The sequence below is a fragment of the Nannobrachium achirus genome (genome assembly GCF_963921795.1).
Source record: "Nannobrachium achirus genome assembly, chromosome: 10".
In the NCBI taxonomy this organism is placed as follows: Eukaryota; Metazoa; Chordata; class Actinopteri; order Myctophiformes; family Myctophidae; genus Nannobrachium; species Nannobrachium achirus.
Window position 1 is genome coordinate 33,061,742 of NC_137819.1, and position 24,576 is coordinate 33,086,317.

At 42.7% G+C, this 24,576-nt stretch overlaps 2 protein-coding genes across 2 annotated transcripts; both read right to left on the bottom strand.

The window, feature by feature from the left end:
* Positions 1–5,936: 5,936 nt before the first annotated feature.
* nsmce1 (NSE1 homolog, SMC5-SMC6 complex component) lies at positions 5,937–15,415 on the bottom strand. Its single transcript, XM_080735117.1, has 8 exons — positions 15,340–15,415; positions 14,435–14,557; positions 10,616–10,737; positions 10,312–10,389; positions 9,765–9,911; positions 8,262–8,378; positions 7,346–7,472; positions 5,937–6,087 (listed from the first exon to the last, which is right to left on the bottom strand). Exons 1-8 carry the CDS (start codon positions 15,362–15,364, stop codon positions 6,050–6,052), a joined length of 777 nt encoding a protein of 258 aa, XP_080591243.1. The 5' UTR covers positions 15,365–15,415; the 3' UTR covers positions 5,937–6,049.
* A 2,441-nt stretch (positions 15,416–17,856) lies between these two features.
* LOC308292968 (bridge-like lipid transfer protein family member 2) lies at positions 17,857–24,171 on the bottom strand (the record flags this gene model as incomplete). Its single annotated transcript, XM_080735394.1, has 1 exon — positions 17,857–24,171. One exon carries the CDS (start codon positions 24,169–24,171, stop codon positions 17,857–17,859), a length of 6,315 nt encoding a protein of 2,104 aa, XP_080591520.1.
* Between the last annotated feature and the right edge of the window lie 405 nt (positions 24,172–24,576).

A 24,576-nucleotide genomic window follows, 5' to 3' on the forward strand; every position in this document is an offset into this window, starting at 1 on the left:
CTAACAAATGTCCCAATATTTAAAATAAAACATGGTGATGCACTGTTTAGTTATTATATCATAGAGTGTTCCTTCTATGTTTTACTGTATGTCTCTGTAAATGCCTTTAAATACCATTTGTTAAGCATTTTAGAATTGCCTACAAAATAAACGTGTCCTGCTCATATTCACAGGTTTGCTCAAGGAGGGACCGTCGCTCTGTTTCCAGACCTGTACCCTTCAAGCCCCTCACCATTGGGCCAATCACCTATCAATAATCAATATTTTATGTATATACAAGAATACAAGAATCTGAAATACTGACAATGTTAAGTTACATTTTTTTTGTTTTAGTTTTTCTTCTTTCTCTTGCTCTCTTTGCTTTTGATCTTCAGGAGATACATGAGTGGAGTGAACCTTGGACATCTTTAAATGACTCCAATATACACTATACTGTAGATTATATTATATATATTCTTTTAATTACATTATCATTTTAGTTGTTGTTTGATTCATATGACTACAGAAACACAGTATTCTACAATTCTCATCTTCCCTACGCTGTCCACAATCCATTGAATATTTCGTTTGGGCTATTTTGTTTATTTCTCTTACAAAAATAAATAATTGAAATAAAATTAAATTTGACTTATTTTCTTATTAAATAAAGAACATGTATCACAATTTGATAAATGAAATAAAGCAAAATACACAATGACACAATTGAAATCTTTGATTTTGTAACAGTTCATTTATCTCAATTAGTGTGATGTTGTGACACGCTTTAAATGGTAAAACCTATGCAAGGTTATAGGCCTGAATATGTATTTTCACAATGCTTGTTAAACGTATGTGCCATTGTTAACCATATAAGAACACAAACATGTCAGCAGTGCTTAAGGGACCACATTTCTCAGGGAAGAGACAAGGGGATGACAGTTGCGATCTCTGGGGTTAGAAACAACAGAGTGAGTGAGATGAGATGGGTTGGGTTGTTGATTGTGATTGACAATTGAATATTCCAACCAAACTAAGAGCTCACTTGAACTACTGTATGGTTATAAATATAGATGGCAAAGGCATCTTTTCCATCTATAATTATAACGTTTCCATCTACTGTACAGTATACTCATCATAACACAACGCGACACTGTCATTAAACAATCATTTAGGGTTGATCTACCACAGCGGACCTCTGGTCAGCATTCCCCTCCAGTTGTGGGAATCTGCCACCTACAACACAGAAAACAAACAAACTAAAAAAGTGTATGTACAATCTGCACTTCTACCCCAGTAGATCCTTATTGTAAATATCTGAAATCAGGATGACAGCAGACGGTCTCACCTGCATTCTCTTGTGAAGGAACCTCAGTTTCTGGCTGAGGGAGTCAATCTCCTGAGGAGACAAGATAGAGAGGACTGTTGGACCAAAGCTCTATGGTGTGAGAGGGACACCTGCATCGTTATTATAAAGGGGGTTAGATAGGGTGTAACCTTCGTCATTTTTTCGTCTAATCAGGCAGGCTTTTATGAACACCCTGAACAGTTTTTTATTTGCTTGATTCAATACTATTCATCAATATTTGATGTAAATTTTATCAGGCCCTCCAGGCCCAGGGCCTCTCCCCATACACACCCATTGTAACTTCAAACTCAATTTTAACCACGAAAGATTCATTAAAAACACCCATTATTTTATACTACCCTCCGAATATGTGAGCAGGCTGTGTTTTTTCGATAACCTTTTCATTTATTTTTAATAAATCTTTGGGAAAATGGAAAAAGTTAAATACAATAAAAATGTATTAAAAATAAATGGGAAAAAAGATCTACAAGCTTCGCAACGCATTGTGTATGTTTTGTAATAATACACAAAGTAACTTGTAACTAAAGTTTTCAAATAAATGTAGTGGAGTAAAATTTCAATATTTGGATCCGAGATGTAATGGAGTAGAAGTAAAAGTATTGAAAAATGGAAATACGCAAGTACTGTAAGTACTTAAGTAAATTTACTTAGTTACCTTAACACTAATCATTATTAAAATGGGGTTAGATATATTTCCAAGTGAAACTGTTCTAGTTACAGGTAGGTTAGGACTTTTGTTTACGTACTGTAAACCCTGGTATCCCTATTTTCTGAATTTTCAAAAATAGCAGCTCAGCCAGTTCATACAAGACATGGGATCACAGCACAGCATGTCGTGACAGCACATCAAAGAGTGCTTTAGAGAGTTTGTTATTTTATAATGAAAACAAGTGCAGGGACAATAATACCTGGTTGAGTTTCTCATGATGTCTGAGTTTGATTTGAGGCAGGAGATCCTCCAGTCTCTGAATCTAAATAGAGAAACATTAATGGCATGTTAATGTCAACTATTTCAATATGAAACAAACAATGTGTGATTGCCAGAGTTGCCTCTATATTTGCCTTGTACCTTTGCCATGTCTTGTCACATACAGTAGCTGTTTCCTGAGCATTAAAACTCTGTATAAAATATCTGGGATTCCTATATATTCCTTTATATTAAAGATAGTGAAATGTAGGCGGATGTACTTCAACATTTTCAGGCCAAGGACCCCTTAGCTGAGAGAGAGATGAAGCAGGGACCACCTTCAAAAATTGTATAATGTATGATGGAGATTTTCATAGATTTCATAGATAGATTCAGACTTGTTTGACAGCACTGTCATCAGTCTATTTTGGATTCATCATGTGTATTTTCAGACATTTAACCACTTAAATCGTCTATATTTTGTAAACTTGACCTTTCACTATGTACTTGGCCCTGTTCTTTTTTACCTCTAAACCAAACATATTTGCAGAAAATAGCAGATCTACAAGCTCTCAACATCTCGCGCTGCGATATTGCTTGTAGACCTGATAGTTTTGTCGAAAGTTCTCCTCGGAATAGGGATGCGAGGGTTCATGTTGTCAATTTAAAAGAATTATCCTATCACACAAGGATTTGGCGGCCCCCCTGTAGTAACTCTAAGGACCCCCTAGGGGTCCCGGACCCCCTGTTGAAGACCCCTGGTATATTGTATTGCCTACTCAACATTATGCATGTTTCCTCCATTATTATTAAGGCTGGGACTTTAACTGATTAATTGCGATTAATTAATTACAGAAAATTAACACGATTAAAAGAATTAACGCATTTTAAGTTTTTGCACTTAGTTTTTGCACCACAGAACCTTCAGTTTCGGGCGTACCCGTACCGATCATAGCGATGCACCAACCAAGAAGAGACAACAAACGCAAAGGGAGAAGTATCCGCTTCAGAGCGCTTTGCTTGGACCAGTGGATGAAAAATTTAGATTTAAAAAACTCACTTGTTGATTCACACTTCCAACAAAATGTGTTTTACTTGGGAAAACAATGCTTCTCAGGTCAAATATCGATGTGCGATTAAAATGTGATTAATTGCAATTAATTAATCACAGAGCCTGTAATTAATTAGATTAAATGTTTTAATCGCATCCCAGCCCTAATTATTTTACAACATGGTTAGTGTGCTGTACCCTCCTGTCGATGGTCTGGAGTCTGGTCTTCATACTCTTGTTGATCATCGTCATGGCAACCGTTCTGGGCTTGGGACAAACTGGGAATACAGAGTAAACAATGAGAGCATGCTGACCATATCTTCCCTTACTGTATATACTGTTTTCTAACAAACAACAACAAAGAATGAATTAACCAAAATGTGTCAAGTAATTGAGGGGATTGGGTCATACGAAAACACACAGATACACAGCATTACATCAACATATAACATTTCTCCGGTTAAGTTCATTCTCACCATGTTGGAAGATGTTGGCAACTTCCAGCACGTATGGCCTTTAATGAAGACGTGTCAAAATTAATATCAATTCACATTATGCTTTAAAGCACTTTTCTATGCTCGCTTATGTGTGGTGAATAGCTTATTGTGTATGTTATTGTAAACATGTATTGATAAGGGATATACAGTAAATAGATTTAGTTGAGTTAACAATAACGCAGTATAACAACGTACCTGTGCTTACTGTTGGCAGGAATAAAGCTGTTCAGGGGAATCAAATAGCCACGGTGGTTCCTTATCTGGAGAGACAGATAATACACATTCCCATAGCAAAAAGATTCTTATTATATAAAAAAAAAAAAAAAAAGAGAGAGAAAAGTAATCAGCCCTTAAGAAACTGAATCTGGTAGAAATGTAATCAATGCCATACCTTGAATGTGATATCAGCCATGTTCAGCCCAAATGTGCTGGTAATGATCTTAAAGGATAGATCATATAGTTTAGTTGATTGGATAATTTAGACAAATGTGCACTTAGTTATGGATAAAAACACAAAGTCATGGACTCATTTCCCCTATGGTCCTTACTAGAAACTGCCCGAAATACTTCTATATAGGCTACTGTATGCCACAATAATATGCTTTGTTGTTTATTTTACTAAAGTGGTGAATCATGCCCATGTCACATGTTTTGTAGCACCAGAGTGTAAGGCAGGACAGCCATATCTTATATGGAGCAAAATAACAAGATGTAAATCCCCCCCCCCCCCCCCCCCCCCCCCCATGCACGCACAGACACACACACACACGCGCGCGCACAAACACATGCGCCAGGTACAGGGTGGGGAAATGAACATAGCAGCAACCATCAATGGAATACTAGCTGTAACATTTTGGTAGCGACTGGCCTGTGCGTGCGGTTGCTCCCCGATGCCATATTGATAACACTCTCTGGCAGGTGAAACAGTCACTTATACATCTTCTAGACCCCTCTCTCATTCAGTGTCAAACCCCACCACCACCCATCAGCACCCACCTGCTTGACCACAGCAACATCTGCTGCTTGGGGAATGAACACTTCCCTCAAAGCCACCACTTTGTCATCTGAAATACAAGGCAAGCCAAGGTCACTTCAAACAGCTTTTGAATTAGAACGATCTGCCAAGTGGACTTGACACACACACACACACACGCAACAAACACACAAACACACACACACACACACACACTGAATGGTACTCAAGAGGAAAATAGTCCTGGCTGTTGTTATGGAAACGGTTTTGTGTACAGATAGCATTAAAATAATTAAACCCTCTCTGAAAGAAAGAAAATCAGACAGAAAGGTATACAAACCGTTCTTGTCTAGCCTCCGCAGTGCAATCCAAGCCTTTGAGAAATTAGATTTGTCCAAACTGACATTATTAGACATGTTTAGATGTTTTGTTATCATCTGCAGGTCCAACGCAACAAGTCGCACCGACATCAGCACTCAGCAGCCCTCTCCTCCCACTTCGTAAATCACAGATTCACCGTCAAGCCAGCGTGCGTTACAGCAGTGGTTCGCAACCTGTGGCTCGAGAACCCCAGAATAAAGTGCCAATTTATATATAGCTATACTTTATATATATTTATATATATTATATTTATATATTTCTTAGGTCAATATAGGGCAATGATAAGAGAACAAAGTTATACTGATGAATAATATTTGTTAAGTATGTGATTAAATGTCAGTTACAAAAAAAAAAAAAAAAAAAGAACGTCACTTGTTCATCGCCTTGAATTAGATCTACATTTAGTTAGATCTACATTTACTCCTCAGTCAACAAACCAACAATAAAGTAGTGGTTTTGGGCTAAATATATTAGTAAATAGTATATGATTTTCTTTTTAAACATCAAATAGCTATACTTTGGGGAAATTAAATTACACTCACATTACTTCAAATTGCAGCCCTAAAATCCATTCCCAAGAGTAAAATTAAAGACAAATTCAGTTTTTAACATATTTGTCTAAATGAACAGGCGTCAAGGCCTCAATATGAGACCAGCATTATGTTTGAGATATTAGAACACTGTACCACGTTTTAATATTCTTGCATTTGGTATAAAAATTACAGTACATGATGCATTTTTCAGTTAAATTTATTCAACTATTTAAAAAAAGTATCAGAGAATTCACATGGGACAGGAGTCCATTCAATGCAAGTATGCAACATAAACAACTCAATATTTTAAAACAACAAGTCAACAGAAACACATTTCTGTTGAAAACAGTAGCGATTCTTCTTCATCTTTCAGGCTGGGACTGGCTGGGTCGCCTCAACTCTGAAAGAAACAGGTGGAAAATCAACAGATGCAGAGATGCTGAAAATAGCTGATCTATAAAGGTCACACCATTGAGAGCTTATATAACGTTCTTATTTGAAGTGAGTGATAACGTCGTTCGACAGTGTATAAATTAAACAATACACTGCATGTTTACCGACTATTATTCACATCACATTCTATTCCTCCAACTAGATTATTAATTATTCACAACTGAAAAGTATATTTTGGCAGATTTATGATATTGTCGCTGTTGGGCAGAAACCTTGTACATCTATATTTCTTCTTTTTAGTTTTTTCATACATTCATGGCCTATTTTACACTGTCATATGACAGTGGCACAAAAATAGCTGATCTAAAACACGTTGTGAGCTTGTAGATCGTCCATTTATTTTGCTTACAGTATAATGACAAGCCGAAAAATAGGGACACCAGGTTGAAAGAAGTTAGTTGTTGTTGGAGCATTTGTCTGTCTTTGGGTTTGATAAATATTACACAATGAGAAGTATTAGTGGTATTTTAGAGCTTGTGAACAAATAACAACACTGTATCCAATTATCCATTGATTCTTTTTTTTCCATTAACAGTAACGTTACAGTGTTGTACATACTGTACAAGGTTACTGCAATACTGCGACAATTGGGTGGAAACCTCAGATGTCCAAAACGGTTACTTTTCAGGATTCAGACCTAGCAAAAGTTGCAGATCATCTGCTGGTTAGTAACCTGACTGCGCCAGATGGTGGCAGCAGTGCCTCTGCCTGCATACCGCTCTGCTTTTACCATCTGGGATTGCTCGGGCAGACCCGATGTAAGGGGCGGGCCATTTTTTCAAATTCTTTAGCAGGTGATTGGATGGGGCCGTCTCTCTATCACAGTCTGGGAGTGCCAACTCCAACCACTCATATTGGCCTGTCTGCATGACGTTACACCCAGAATCTGCCTCCTGGGTTTCCACGTGGTCTGCAATCAGACTCTATTGGCTCAGAGCCGCTCAGAGCCCACCCGTAGCTGCCGCTGATTCGTCCGGCCCGGGACTTTACGAGTGTTATCAACTCTCCCCGAGCAATCCCAGATGGTAAAAGCAGAGCGGTATGCAGGCATACGCACTGCTGCCACCATCTGGCGCAGTCAGATTACTGGTTAGAATATGGATATAAGATGTTTTTCTGCCCGACAGCAGCGTTATGACTGCCAGAGAACGAGCATCATCATCATCAAGGTGTGGAAAAGACAATGGACACTCTTGGGTCTTTACCAGGGATTTCGTGCGGCCAGTACTCCTCACAGGCAGGGCACCGTGGTTCTGGTCTTCCTTTGAAGTATCTGGCTACACATGGGTTGTGCATCTTCACCCCACACGTAGGACTGTCACACATCTGGCACTGAAAGGAGGTCACATTCATACAATGAGGCCTCATACATTCAAATATACAGTAAAACCAAGTTGTTTCACACAAATCAACGATCTCTTCATGAGGAGCCTGCAGAGTAGTTCAGAGTTTGATGCATCTCTGAAGATAGTTTCAAGGTTTCTTCGTTGTTACATCTTGTGTACATGGTATATAAAATGTTGCGCTCCGAACAAAGCAGAAATACTGTACAAGCTGACATGATATTTCAAGCATAATTCCTTTCATGTCCCTTACTTTCCGTAAATGTCTTACTATGCTCCTTTTGCTAAATTGAAAATATAAACCAAGACAGAAAAAACTAAAACGAAACTGAACTACTTAACTACAGCTGTGGTTCTGAACCTTTTCAGGCCGCGATCCTCCAAAATAATCATATTTTAACTGGGGACCCCCCCCCCCCCCCCCCACCCTGACGAGCACTAAGAGTTGAGGCATTACATTTTGTATAACACGGTTCTATTGTTGTGAGGCGTTTTGAGCATGTAGATCGACTATTTTCACAATTTCTGCCTCTAATATCTGACAATTAGGCCAGTGTTTAATTTGTCATTTTAGAGGTATTAGATTGTCACTTTAGAAATGGGCAGATACCCTCATATACACTTAAACGTTATGTTGGTTTCTTTACTGATGAGTGAGAAAACAATGTTGCACATTAAGTTAATCATCTGGGCCCCCCCCCCCCCCCCCCAACCTGGGGGTCCCGACCCACAGGTTGAGAACCACTGAACTACAGCACAAGACAAAGCAGTAATGTACCTGTAAGACGATGTTGTGGCAGATTTGGCAAACTTTGACCTGGTCCTGATACATCGTACGGATGTATGGTTCCATCTCTATAATGCATCTGGTGGACAGAGTGTAGAAACCCTGTTTCTAAATGAAGACAAGAGAAACAAACAAATCAATACAACACAAGAGTATCTGAACTAAACAAGGTTTTGGACCCATGAAGTCTATCAAAAAAACATAAATAATTAATAATTAAGCGTACCAGAGTTTCCAGGGATCAAAAAGGAAAAGCTGAAGGTACTGAGGGCATGTAACTAAACAGGCCGCCTCTGGCTTATGGTACACTTGCGTTGAGGATATCAACCACAAAGATTATATTAAACCTTTTTTTGCAGATATTGGTCATGCTATACATTAATACAGTAGGAATGCTTCATACACACAACACAAACACCCTCTAGTGCAGTGGTTCCAAAAGGTTGTTTTTTTCTCTCTTTTTTTTTGGACCCGGGAGCCAAACTAACGAAAATAGGCGATCAACAAGCTCACAACATGTTGCGATGTGACGTGTTGTGGTATAGGTTTTTGCCAGACCCATGAAATGGGTAGGCCTACATAAGCAAATGTCGGTCTGTCCGGTTTTTCTCCATAGATGGTCATGATGATGACATGATGATGACATGAGGGAGGGATAGACCGACAGACAAAGCCTTCATGTCATCACAATGACATGAGGGAGGGACAGACCGACAGACAAAGCAAAAGGCTTTGTCTGTCGGTCTGTCCCTCCCTCTTTTCTCCAGGGAGGGACACAAATGATGATGACATGAGGGAGGGACAGACAGCCTATAAAGGGACAGACAGCCTATAAATGTACCATTAAATTTATAGGCCCAGAGGGTTGGCAGACCCGGGGTCTGGCACAACCAGGTTGACCTGGTCTAGTTAACTAACCACAACCCACATATGGGTCCCCAGATTCCCGACCCACTGTTTGAGAAACACCGTTCTAGTGCAGTGGTTCTCAACCTTTTCAGACTGTGACCCCCAAAATAACCATAGTTTAACTGGGGACCCCCCCCCCCCCACCCTGATGAGCACTAAGAGTTGAGGCAAATAGCAGATCTACATGCGCACAACCCCTCGCATTGCGAGGCGTTGTGAGCATATAGATCGGCTATTTTCACAATTTCAGAGGTATTAAAAAGTCCTTAAATTGTCACTTTAGAAATGTGCAGATACCCTCTCTACATTTAAATTTCACAATGTTTGCCTGTAATATTTAAAAATTTGACCAATGTACAGTATACTGTAATATGTCAATTTAGAGGCATCAAAAAGTCCTTAAATTGTCACTTTAGAAATGTGCAGATACCCTCTAGACACTTAAATTATGTTGGTTTGTTCACTGTTGAGTGAGAAAACAATGTTGCACATTAAGTTGATCATCTGGGGACCCTTCAACATAATTTGGGGACCCCCAAATACTGTTCTAGTGGACAGAAATGCCACATCATTGTGTCTCCGAACCTGACTGAGCCATTTGTCTTGTACGAGTCGACTCAGCAGGTGCTCCGTGTCGCTCTTCTTCAGCTTCTTGGTCTGCATGCTGTCAGTGCTGTTCAGGATGTCAGTAGAGGAGGCTGTCCCATCGTCAGATCCCACAATGAGGTCCATCTGAACAAACCACACACACACACACACACACACACACACACACACACACACTAAGAGAGGGCCGGCCGGTGGACTGTCCTGTCACGCTCGTGACACCTTGACTCATGACCATATAAGGACTTTCCAATACGTTGTGTTATGTTTGAGGTCCCAAAGATTTCAGGGGGCATTGTTTCACAGTGTAACAGGCATAAATAACATTGTTAAAATGTATTATGCCACACATACATACATTCACTAAAACAGAAATTATATTCATTATTAATCAGTAGTAGGAATGCCATGGTCTCTTGAGCTCTCACAGCTTGCCATAGGAGGTTCTGATGACGTGACGTGTGTTCATAATGCAGAAACTGTTCACAAGAATTTGTGATGTTATTTTGTAAGCGTTCCAACTCACTGTTTTCCTGAAGAGCTCCAGCTCATTGTCAGCATAATCTGATGACATCCGGGAGATGTCTGTCTCAGCCATGTTCACCTGGGAATCAAGTCGACAAACACACCGTCGGTCTTCGAGCCATGCTGTAAAGCTTACAAGTACATCTGCATTTTTTTTTACCTTTGGGAAAAATCTTGAAAGTATGTGAACTACTGATTTAGAAGGCATTTGTAGAATCGGCCTTAGGTCTTAAACATTTGAAAAAATGGGAATATTCTTCAAAGAGTCCAAACAGCACAGTGGTGCATTTAGATGAGGGACTAACCAAGGCATAATACTGCAGTCCGTCCTCTTCAGACATGCCCTTTCTGATCTGCATGAACAGCGGCTGCAGCTGAGCGTTGATGATGTCAATGAACTGATCCAGTCTGTCCGGAGAATAGGTCACTGCAACAAACAAGTAGTAGAGCTGTCTGTCAGGATCGTGAAAGGTTAACTTGACGAATCATTGTACAAATAATTGCGATTAACGATGCAATTGTGTTATTGACATTGAGCATTGGAACAGAAAAACAGCTTTTAGGTCTCGTAAATAAAAATGTCACTGCTGGGCAGATGACAAATCATTTTAATATACAAAGAATTTACAGACATATTAAATAACTTCAGAAGCTTACAGTACAATGAATCACGATGCGACCTAGCCTGTAGATGTGCCATTTACATTTTTTTTTTAATAACTAGTAAGACGCCTCAGGGTGACATGCATAAAACGGACAAGGACGTAATTAATTTGCAAGTGTGACTCGTGATGACATCAGCGATCTCCATATATGGGCATAAAAGGGACATCAAGCCAGAGCGTGATGTCAGAGCGACAAACCTTTTGAACCACAGACATACCCATAGAACCACAGTGTCAGGCGTGACAGATACACACAGAAAAGCTGTGACCGTTTTCATAGTAAACTTGCGACCTACGGTCACAATATAACGTAATATAAAATGCATAATAATCACAAAACTAAACTTTACTTAAACGTCCTGTTTACCAGTCCTACCACGAGAACAACACTATCAGAAATAATGTGTTTATATCCAGATTCCTTCTGAACTACCGGTAGGCTTGTCTACTGTCCTGTTTTACAAAATGTCAGTAGTAAAGACATTTGGAACGGAAATGTTCAAGCACTTATTAGTACTTAATTCAGGGGTCTTCAACGTTTTCAGTTCAAGGACCCCTTAGTTGAGAGAGATGAAGCAAGGACCCCCACATTCATAAGTTTCATCGTTTGACAGCACAATCATCGATGTATTTTGGAATCATGTCAATTTGTGTTTTCAGATATTTAAACACTTGAACCGTCAATACTTAATAAACTTGACCTTTCTCTCTGTACTTAATCTGCTCTTTTTCCCCTCTACACCAAACCTCTTTGCTGAAAATAGCTCACACGCTGCAAGGCATTGATTGTGAGCTTGTAGATCTGCTATTTTTGGCTACAGTTCTCAGAATATGGACGCTAGGGTTCAGGTGGTTAATGAAAAGTGTTTCTATCACACAAAGATTTGGAGGACACCCTGTAGTAACTCTGAGGACCCCCTGTTGAAGACCTTTGAGCTATAGTATAACTGTGGCCTGAGCCCTGCACTCGTTGGCAGAACTACCGTGCCTCACCACGATCTGTGGCATTGTGGTCTAACGTACTTCTCCCCATGACATTAAAGCACATCATCATCACCACCCAGAATATTGTCTCGACTCCCAGTAGGGCTGTGAAAATGTGCCAAAAATAGCATTCGAATATTCGCCCGAAAATCCACCGTTGATTCGAATAAATTCGAATATTCGAAAATATCGAATAATTCGAAGCATTCGCACTTCGAAGCTGTTTATTCTAGACAGTCGCTTCTATCGCTTTTTTTTTTTTTTACTGTGTGCAGGTCCGCGTTGGTCAGGGACGTGCAAAGAATGTTAAGAGAGGCAGGGGCTGACATTTCTAAAAGGGCCTTTTGGTGGACAATTCTCTGTTAACTTTTTCGCCGCCGTTGACAGTCCTCACCGTCATTGAAAGGGTTAATACCATGGCGCCGTTGACGGTGAGGACTGTGAATCTTACTGTATATACAGTAAAGATATTATTACTTACTTAATGTCGCTCCGGTCCCGTCCGCATCGGTAATGTCGGCGATTTGTTTACAACGCACGTTGGGCGTGCACGCGAAGTGAAGCTCCTCAATGTTAAGTCAATGGAGAGGCCCATAAAGAAACTTCATTTAAACGAAATAGCCATTTTGAGACATTTTGCAGCAGATCTAAATGTAAACAAGGCACAAGGCAGGGCGCAGCCATCTTAGTCTTCTTGTCCCACACTGTCATGTGACTAGATGACGTAATCGTTGCCGTCAAGTGATAATCCAAAAAAACAAAAACAACCCCCTTCCAGCCCTTCAAAATAATAGCGGCGGCCTATGGAGGAAACTGCGTGGCACCGAGGCACCAAGCAACCTTCAGATTAAGAGGCACTAATTGTGTTAAAAGGGCAGGGGCTCAAGCCCCGTTTGATGTATGTGTGCACGTGCCTGCGTTAGAGCAGAATCGGATCGTCTTGCAAAGCGTGCCTCACTCACAGCAGCTGTGATTGAGTTGAGTTGGAACAGCCACGACATGAAATGAGCAATTATAATCACACCAATGGATTATGTTTTGGTTTGAACAAAATTGGGTAGTCTACAAGAGCAGTGTGAGTGACGGGGGAAGTTTTACCGTTACCGCGTGGCTGCGTGCGGGGAGATTGACTCGGTGAGAGAAGAAATCCATGCTTTTTTATAGTGTTTTCGGTGGAGAAGTCTCGTTGTTGTATGCCTTCCCGTCACTACTAAATGAGTCGCCCGTTTCAGCTCGACTCGTTAATCATTCTGAATCAACGTGAGCCAGTTTAAAAGCACTGTGTGTGCACTGCACTGTGCACTGTCTGCGAGGCGGACGAGTGCATCTCTCCACTCCGACATGTGACGGCCAGTGACAGTGTGAAGGGAAAGTGAAGCAGCTGGAGGTTTATTCTTCGCTGTATGACGGTGTCGCTAAATAGGCACCCTTAATGTACAAGCTCACAACGTAATGAACGTATTGGATCAGCGACGTATTGTGGACTTGTAGATCAACCCACTTTTGCAGCAGCGAATGGAGACTTCTGCCTTGCGAGACCAGCCACCTTTTAACGTTCCATGCGCCCAGAATCTCGCGAGAAGTGCGGTAGATTTGTTTTAATTAAATATAAATTAATTCGAAGCTCCATTTTTTACGTTCGAATATTCTTTTATTGTTAACATTCGAACGAATCTTCGAATATAGAATATTCTTTCACACCCCTAACTCCCAGTGCCTCGTCAATTACGGATTGATCCAGAATTCCAGCACTAGAATTGGACGCTGCTTTACTTTACCCCCTGCCTCCCCCAGGTATAGCATAGAGCTTTTGATGTGTGTCTGAGGCCTCTGGGTCAGACGTATGTTACATATCGTCACTGTCGGGCAGAAACCTCGTATCTCCAAGTTTCAAATGTGTATGTTTTTTCACCAAGTAAAGCCCTGCTTCATCATACCAGGCTGTCGCAAAATGTAATGAAAACAGCCGATCTACAAGCACACAACGCCTCGCACCGCGAGGCGTTGTGTGCTTGTAGATCTGCTGTTTTCACTAGTTTAAATCATTTTGAAATGATAAATACAAAACAAACGATTTTGGACACGAAAGGTTTTCACCCGACAACAACGATATGTTTAATGTCATGATCAATAGAGATATCAATCAAGTGAAAGTGTTAAGGTTAAAGGCCCATTCCCACTAGCCTCGTAAACCAGTCTCTCTTAAGATGGGAGGAGTCAGTTTACTAGGCTACATTCCCACTGGGTCAGATAACAGATAAAAAAAATCTCTTTCTCCAGATATTTTTCCATTCAAAGTGGATGGTAGATACAGATAAAAAAATATCTACCACAGATACTTTTATCTGTGGCAAATATTTTTTTTGTCTGTATCTACCATCCACTTTGAATGGAAAAATATCTGGAGAAAGAGATTTTTTTTATCTGTTATCTGGCCCAGTGGGAATGGGCCTCAAGTAGAGTAAAATATCATACCATTGTGTGCCTCACAGCAATGCTGATGGAGCTTCCTCGCCTCCAGCTCGTCCACCATGCCATTGGACATCATGGTTTGAAGGAACCTTCGATGGCTGTCACCCATTATAGCTCGCGCCATATCTGGAAAATAACAGTGGTTATTAAATAATCAACTAAAATTTGATTTTAAGGCCCAATCTGGAAATCCATTCTGGAATTGTTTTGCACATATAAATTACTGTTATTATAGTCACTTACATTCTTACAGACTTTGATTTGTAAATTAAAATATTCCATTTTGAACTTTCCCCATCATGATAAACAGGTACTATTTGATGTTTACAGCAAACAAAGTCAATCATATGTTTGTTCACGGGCAGCAAATTACAACATCCACGTTTGATTACAAACGCAAAGACTTTGGGCTTGTAAATATTGGTAGTTTACCGGCTTTTTGGCGGCTTAAATGTTTCCCAAATGTAGTTGCTTATTTGTGCATCCTCCATAGCTAATTATAACTGTTTGTAGAGTGCTTTTACTTTGGGACGTTTTCCAACGTAAATGCACTCTACAAGCAGTTATAATTGGCTACATCCTCCATAATAGTTGTTCAAAACAATAATGCTTGACATGACTGAGTCCATAAAGTCTGTCAAGTTGCAGCAGGATCCATCCAAAACATATTCTCACGTCAGCATTCCCTCAGTAGTCTGTATCTCAAAATCGTAGCCTACTTTGGGCTTGAAAACCTAACCTGACCAGGAAGTTTTTAGCAACCCACTTGCTAGCATGCTTGCTAACCTCCATCCTCAATTCATGCCATAAAAACAAACCGAACAACTGTTTCGCTAGGTTGATACCAGCGGTTACAGTACAGCTCCCAGAACTTGAGTTGGTGGCCTTTGTGATGCATTTTTGCTCACCTTCGTTCGCTCTGTCCAACTTCATCAGCCTGCAGATGGGAAGGAGCAGCAGTGAGCGCAGCGCAGCCCGCTCCCTCTCGCGTTACACACAAAGGTGTGTGCTGTGTGCCCTATCAAATTCAGTGACCGACGGGGGCGCGGTTTTGCAATTTCTGCAAAAAAGCTCATATACCAGTAATAAGTATTAATTATTTTAAAGGAGTAATTCAGCCCAAAATGACTTTTTTACTATTGATTACTCACACCATGGAGACTAAGACAATAATTTGATTACAATAAATGTACCCCCATTGATTCCCGATGGGGCTGCACCTGAATGCATTTGGGCCCCCATCCGGTCAGAGGATGGCCAGCTCAGGAACACTCAAATTCTGTTTCGCCCCTAATTATCCCCCAGTGGTCTGGCCAGGGGGAACAGAATAATAATACAAATGGCAAATGGTCAAATTTTAGAATCAGATTTTTGCAGTTAATTTAATGGAGTTTTTCTGAAACCTTTTCGGAACCCAAAAGTCCATTTCTGTAACCCCAAAACCCCGAAAGTCCTTTGAATTCAATGGAAGAGTGCGAGCTTGAGGATTGCTTATAAAGCTTCCCCCACCCCAAATGGTCCTCCCTATGTTCCCCAGGTTCTATGTTCCCCACTTCCCCCCAAAAAGGTTCTATGTTCCCCAGGTTCTATATGTTCCCCACCCACCCTCCCCACAAAAAGGTTCTATGTTCCCCGCTCAACCAAAACATGCCCACATGTCCCGACTCCCTATTACCCAGATATCCAGGTGCCCACTCGTCCAGATGCCCAGTCAGTCATAATACTTGTCCCTAGTGCCCCCTGTCCCACTAGTATTCGTAATTTCTCCCCATTATTGTGTGTTTTGTTTTGAGTTGTTATTAATAATTAGAAATGAATGTGTCCTGCATTTCTGGATGAGTGGGGAACATAAAACCTTTTTTAAGTTGAGTGGGGAACAGAAAACTTTTTGTGGGGGTAAGTGGGGAACATAGAACCTGGGGAACATAGAACCTGGGGAACATACCGGTACGTAGGTACGGTCCCGCCCCACCTAAGAACATTCATTAATATAACCAGTGCATGACAGATATTATATCAAACAGACACACACTGTTATACGTCAACATTTATGTATATCTATTAATTTTGAATTACATCCAATTAATACAGTACAGCAGATTTTAGTATCCTGAAGGTTGGCGTGGGCTGCTTTGAATACGGGAAGCATCTGACCTGGGACTACGGCCTGTAGGATGCATGGTCGACCTGTGCTACAGTACTTCAGATTCTGACTTCAGATTACTTCCAGTTTTCACCAGTACTCTCACACAAACACACGCATGGATGCGCACGTGCATACACACACACACACACACACACACACACACACACACACACACACACACACACACACACACACACACACACACACACACACACACACACACACACACACACACACACACACACACACACACACACACACACACACACACACACACTCTCTCTCTCTCTCTCTCTCTCTCTCTCTCTCTTTCTCTCTCTCTCTCTCTCAACTGATAGTGTAGGCCTATTTCAGCACAGCTCCAACTGCATTATACTTTTCAGCTGACTCGATTAAGTAGGACAACCACAATGAATCCGTGCTGATTTGGAATCCCTGACCATTACCTGTAACTGAAAGTAGGAGCCCCTGTCATGTTGCTAAACATAACAGATCACAACCACACTCTCAAGAACGGCACCAGAAGAGCTTAACCCAGTTTCCTGTCAGCTTAGCTTTCTCAGTTACCATCAATAAAGGTCAGGGCAAAGAGAATTAAATAATTGGCATCTACTTACCTCAGCCCGTATAAGCTCAGAGTATAATAATTTATAATCATTACTATGAGAAACCAATATTAAATGGAAGCATCTTTTTTGCTGCAGAAGGCAGCTTTCTGGAACGCAATGTTTATCACCCAGTAAACAGCTTTGTCTCTCTCCACCAGAAAGCATGTAAGAGTTTTTCCAGCGTATCTCCAATACACTTGTTTTGAAGCATTTTGTTGTCATACATTTTCATACAACTAATGTATCTTACGTAAGCACCGTCAAGACGGTATCGATATAGTGAACTTGGTTTACACTTAGGTGCTGATATATCAAAACAGGCAATTTGACTATAGGTTATACGTACATAAGGTATACAAGAAATCAAATATACCAGTAAATTGATATAATTTCAATCAGAATGAGTTTAATAAACTCACAATTGCCTGAAATAATCTTAAAATAAAAAAAAGACATGTCTATATCAAAGCAGAAGATAAATGGTGAATGGTGCAATTTACATTATGCAAAGATGTTTTATGTGCATTTCATTCATCCATCCACATGGCAGAAACCATGCAAGGAACTAGACTACTCATCATGAGCAGTTAATAGGTGGTTATGGATCAAACTTCGACACAAACCCAGGGTAACCGGGGATCGAACCAGGAACCTCATGACTCCAGACTACACTACCTCCTGGGTTTCCTCCTCTTCCTAGAACTCTTGTCAGTCGTGCTGACCCCAAGGAGGTTGGCCTTCCTAGCGTCCACCCCTTCAGATGCGTTTACCTGAGGATCAGAACCAGAAGCATGTAAACGTAGTTTTGGTAGAACTTGTCTTCCAAATTCTACCAAGAACTTGCTACGAAGTTCTTTCACACTGTCCTTCACAGCCACTGCGAAGTCTAGCCAGGTCCAGGTCTTGTTGGAGTACTCCAGATCAGGCAGAACTAGGTTTACGTCTGTCGCTCCCAAGTAACTGACACAAAGCGGTACTTGAGGGATCTTAATGTAGGTGAAGAAATAGTTCATGGCAGCCCGTTCCTTCATCTTATCAAAGTCATCAACAGGATGCTCTGGACGCTTTCGGGGTTTGTCCTCCTCATCACAAATGTCCTCCTCCTCAACATTTTTTCCCGGAAAGAAAAATCCCATCATCCTTTTGTAGAACTCGTATGAGACTTGGATGGTGAGAGGTACCACGTTCACCTCAAAGTGTTCATTGACAGAAATTCCCACGGGAAGGCCAACTTTGCTGAAGATTCGCAAAGCAAACTGGCGGCCTGATAGACAAGGACTTTGAGGACGCAGTACTACATTATCCTTATAGGCAGCATTGGGTAACAGGTTGTTCATTGTGAGGCAGCCCAGTTCCAGGAGATGCTCTGCTTTGCCATCAGACTTGTTCAGCTTGCTGTACATGAATCTCTTAAGTTCCAGCTCTGCAATGCCAAGTTGGCCGTCGTCCTCAGTTAAACACCAGTGAGCCTGGGCAAAGTATATCTCAGTTCTCCTCACCACACTGACATCCTCTGGGGTTTTTGGCAGCTCCAGTTTATTTGCCAGCTGCAGCTGATAGTCCTTAAAACACCTGATGCGGATGTTGAGTTCTTCGCTCTTCTTCAGCATGACGTCTTTCTCCTCATTGAGCTGGTTCTGCAGCCTCACTTTGATCTCTACCAGCTCCTCAGACTGGGCCCTGGTGTTGGAGTAAACCTCTTTCTCCAGGAATCTGATCCGGGAAATGTGCTGCCTGACCTCCTCCTGGAGGTGCAAGATGCTGCTGCGCTGCTCCTCGATGCTGCTGCGATGCACCTCATGATTACTGGAGATGTTCAACTGGAAACGAACACGTTGCTTCTTCTCACTGGGTGCGACAGGCAGTAGCAGGTTGTTGAATATATCCAGAATCATAGCATACTGGAATGGGTTAGTGGAGATCTCTAGGTCATGATGGATGAGGGTGATGGTGTCCACAGCCACAGCCTGTTTTTTGGGAAAGTCCTCCTTCTCATGCTTATTTGGTAGCTCTGGTGGCTTAATCTGCGTGGCCAGCTCTGGGTCAATGTCATGGCTGTAGCTGATGTAGTTAATACGGCAGTTACAGCGGGAGATAATACGCTGCAACTGCTGGGTCCCTCTGATCTTGGATGGCTGGTCTGTGGTGGTGTTGACTATTCCTCGCACAGCCTGGCCACTATCAATCAACTCTAGCACCGAGTCCAGATTGTCATGCTGCCTGTGCTTCTCTATGTTTTTCACCTCTAACCACAGTTTCCTTTCTTTGTGTTCGGTATGGTTGGGCTCCATGGTGGCAAAGTACTGCATGTCATTCAGCATGCAAGTCCAGGTCATCTTCTGCTTGAGAGTGTCGCTGTACCAGGCTGGGTAATGCTCACACTGAAACAGCTGTGCATTGGCTGCAGATGTCAGTATGCAACCTGCCGTGTCTGTGCCACGTAGCATCATCTGACAGTTGACCAACTCAATGTGCCAGCTGCGCTTATAAATGTCGTCAGTCTGAGAGGCTGCGATGCCACACAGCTGGTTGCTCACATCAGAGTCCTCTTCTGGGGACACCACAGATGTATGAGTCTGCTCCTCAATCAGCTTCTGGAGCATTGATGTTCCTTCATTCAGACCTTTTTGTCCCTGGCTAATAGTAAGCAGGGCGGGGTCGGTTATGGTAGGAGCCCCTTTGGAACTTTTGAGCTTATTGGCCTGCAACTTAGTGTCTATCCACAGACTGTTCAGAGCTTCGGTGGAGAGGTTTCGCTTCAACAGAGCCACATTTCTATAGCTATCAAACAGCCCGATGGCTATGTTCCGATTTGTGGTGGTCCATGAGGCTCGCAATTCCATCAAGCACAGCTTGTGTATAAAGGCATTACTCTCATCTGGTCGCTGGTAGTTCAGTGAGGACAGACTGAGCAGGTGAGACTTGTTCACCTGGGCATTCATCTGGTGGACAGCCATTTCATAAGTGGAGGCCATTAGGTGGATATTTAGCTCTGATAAATTGCTAACCATCTGGGTCAGTTTCCACACTGAGATTGGTCTTCTTATTACTGTACTAGCCGGTGAAAAAAGTGTCTGTACTCCTGTGATATTCACATGTCCTTTCTTGCACTCCACCTGGATACTATTCTGCTCGGCAGCGGAGGCCTGGCAACGCACTTGTAGTCGAGGGAAGGAAGCAGTGAACTTTATCTGCTTGTAATGTTGATTTAACTTCTTCCCACTGGGCATGAGGTTGTGGAAGAGCTTGCCTCTGCAGATCGGCCAAGAAACACTGGTCCAAGTGGCCAAGAATTTCTGCATCCACTGCAGTGTGCTGCTGTATAGGAAGATCCTGGGCTGACAAGGCTCTATACCAGAGTGTTGGTTAAGGTCCATGGAGATGTCAAGGTTGAGGTTCTCGGAGCGGAAGGCTCTGTAGGAGTCTTGACAGTCTCCTGAGGTCATATATGTAAGATTCTCTGCACAGCAGAGCATTACAGCATGGTGGTCATGGGAGTTACCTTGGCAGAGCCACTGCAGGTCAAGGGTAAGGTGTAGATTGGGCAGGTGTATAAAACAGATGTCATCATACTTTGAAGCTGTCCTGACATTAATATCCATGTCCCCTTTGAAAGTAAACTGACCAGGGTTCCATGTAAAGTTTAACTTATTACATTCCCAGTGCATGTTTTCAGTAGTATTGTATGGGTCCTTTGTAGCCAACAGGTGAAGGTTGATATGATCGATATCCATTACCCATCGTCCGTGCAGCCGAAAACGTATTTTGTCCCACCAGACCAGGGGAGGTGAAGGATCCTTTGTGGGTTTTGTCAGAATCTGAAGCACCTGGCAAATCAAAGCAAAGGCAGGGTGCCAACATGGTCCCCACACAATAGTATGCAGTGATATGTGAGATTTTAAGTCGTGGTAGAACTTGAGTGTCTGCACATTTCTATTGACTGTCACATCTCCCCACGGTGAGCCAAGTGGCAAAACGTCTTTGCAATAACTCTGTCCGTGTCCATCCTGCTGTGCGCCAATGAGACGTCCTGACAGGTCCCAGTCTCGGATTTCAAACAGGTTGCATGGGTAGTCCCGAATTGCCACCGTGAATGTACTGAGTTTGAGCTTGACAACACGACACCACCGGACCACCAAAGGGAGTCCTTCTCTGGGGAAGGGACTGATCTGATCGATGTCCCTCAGCTGTTGCCTCACTTTCTCTGGCCCATGGAGTGAGTCGTCGGCCAGGACCACCAGCTCCAGTTTTGAGACCCTCCAGTCTAGGAGGGACTTCTTCATGGGCGTGTTGGCATAGAGAAGAAGTGAGCGCTTGATGTAGACCTCAATTTTCTCCTTGTCCAGCATTGTGTACACCTCTTTGATTGTACTGGCAAGCAACAGTTGTCCGTGCTGCTTGCGCATCTCCTTGTCCAGCAGCTGCTGCCGCTTGGGGATCTCCGTGCTCTCATCCTTCATGAGCTCGTAGTTGTCGTGCAGCTTGGTCTCGAATACGCCGTCCAGGAAGACGAAGGAGAACTGGCTGATTTTGAAAACGAGATCAGGTGGAAGGCGTGCGGCGATGTTGGATGGGTTTGTTGAGCTGTGCATGGTCTTCAGCCACTTCTGCACACTGATGGCCTTGTCGAACGTGTCAGAGAAGTTGTACTTGTACGGGAACTCCACAGCCAGGTTTGGGCAGGTGAAGACCCAGACGCGGTTTTGCGGGCTGATGAGGAAAGGGAAGGGGTCTCTGTGCAGCTGCATGTCTTCTGGTGGCTCATGGTGCATCTGGATGTCGAGCTCTTTGAAAGAGAATATGTCATTGCCGTCAAAGTTGAGGTACAGGTGAGATGAGTGCATGTGGATAGAGCTGGCATCCATCGAGAGGGAGAGGGCTTGCGTGTGCAGGATGATGTAGTTCAACTCGCTCAGGTGGGCCCTCAGGTGTGTGTGACCAAGATATACACACACACACAGGTCCCTGCCCTGGCCTGAAGACGTTTCACTGCCTCTTAGTTTGACTGGATCATCCGTCCCCTTTTCTGCACAAAGCACAGTCCACCAGGAACACGTTTCGGTCACAAACTGGTACAAAAACATATGGTCAGATGGTGTCCACTCCACACTGAGCTCCTCCTCCTCACATTGAACCTCTAAAGTCCAGTCGGTAATATTGTGATCCAAGGCTATGGCGGTAAGTTGTAGAACAGGTTTTGAGGTTTGCGAGGCCGGGTTACAAGTCTCCATATTTTCTGTGAGTGTCTTCAGCAGCGACAAACTAACACCCTGTAGAGATACACTGGAGCTCTTCCCAATACACTGGACCCTAAACGTGTCAATCCGCAAAGACAGAGCACCTGACAGATTAGAATATGTGAACACGTTGACATCATCCAGACAACACTTCAGTTTGAAAAGCAAGGGTAGGTGAACAGAGGATGTAATGTGTTTAGTCTCATCACTACTTGGATGCCTGAAGAAGTACAGCAGGCGAGACAGGCACAGCACGTAGGTCTCTGAGAGCTCCACTTGGAATCCCTTCAAATTGAGCTGCACGCTTAGACTTGGAGCAAGGCTGCCAGACTCCATGTGAGGTCTGTTGTAACTTCCCTGAAGACTGAGGGAGTCTAGGATAAGTGCTTCTCCCCATACATGTTTACCAGGTGGGTGAGGGGCTTGTTGAATGTGGGAACCTTGGCCCACCCTCCACCGGAAGTGGTCCATGGAGATGTCCTTAATTTTAACATCACCAGGTTCATGCTGCAGTTCTGCACTGACTGATCTGAAGTCCATGGAAAATGGTGTGGTGTCTGCCAGCTCAACGGAAACACTGACATCGGACACAGAGGACCTGATCATCACAGGGTCATGCAGGCGAGGGAAGCGACTTTTTCTGTGCACCGTCTGGTGAATGAGCTCTTCCCATGGAAGTAAGTCCAACAAACCAGAGCAGTCCTGGTGACGGTAGTGGATGATGCAGGTGTTGACTGTGACTGACCCTGAGATATCTTTTGATTTTACCTGCAGGTCAGTCCTGAGGGTGTTCAGGAAAAATATTCTTTGCCTACTTTGAGACAGAAGTCCATTTTCTAAAAGGAGCTCCAGGCTACTAGCAGCGAAGAGATAAATAAGCTGCTCGCTCTCACGTCCATAGGCCAACTTCAGAGACTTCAGTTTCCAATTTAGGTATCTGTCTTGGCTGTGCATTGACAGAGTTATATTGGTGTTCTCAAATTCCACATCGACTGTCTGAGGAATCAGCTGATGCCACTGTTCCACGGCTTCATTTTGTGTGGTCGTTGAGGATGGCGGGGGTAACAGAACCTCACTGAGGAAGAGGCCCTCATGCAACTTTGCTGTTAAAGTTTTCACGCACAGGGACAGACATCCTGGCTTCAGTTCTGGCAAGCTTACATCTCCAGAGAGCAGCAGGCCCAGGGACACTTCAGCAAGACATATGTCTGATACATTGCTTTTAAGCACTTCACTGCTTAGGTTCCCCACAGAAAGGTCCCATGCCAACCTTTTACTCCGGTGGTCAAGTAACATGGTAATTCCTTTTATAGTAACGTGCAACAGAGATTCTGACAGGGTGAAGTTCAGCAGCATCACATTGATAGAGTCAATGTGAATTGACATCAGCTTTGAAAGAAACAGTAGGGCTTTGGGAACCCTTCCTGGGCTACTCTTCCTCACAAGAGGTGTAAGTGGCACCTGCACATCAAATCTCACACTAGTTTTGCCAACACAGAATACCAGGTAGCTTGGCAAGTCTTTGTTTAAAAGTTTACTAGAAATCCAAATTCTGTCAATTTCCAGTGTTTGTTGGGGGTGAAACCGGATGCTAATTCCGGTCAACATCCAAATCCCCACTGATTTGATCTTCACTTCAGCATTTAATGCATTTCGGAGCCATGATACGATTGCAAAATGACACCACCTGATAAAGACAAGGATTAGCAGCAGCACCACTGCAAAAAAGCAAATCAGCAAAAGAGACATTCTGTCCCAAACTCCCTCCCTGTCCCTCTGCACCAACTCACTTATATTGGTTTAGCAGAGCTCTGGTCTGACGTCACACACTACAAAGAGTATTGAGAGTTACCTGAGTCATGGGTGAAATAGGCACAAGTACTTGGCGGCCAGTCGATGACGCCAGTCTCCTATGACTTAAGTAATATGATGTCAGGCATCTCCATTTTTAGGCAAAACTTCAGCACAAGCCGTGTGTTCGAAACACCAGTCCCATTGATCTCTGCTGCCATAGTAACCATGACAGCATCACAATTTGGGGTATGAATAACTGTATCTGCCCATAAAGAAGCCTTTCACATCAGACAATTGCTGGACGGATACTCAAGTGTTCCTACAGAGCCCTTTCACACTGATTCTCCTTCATCTTATTTC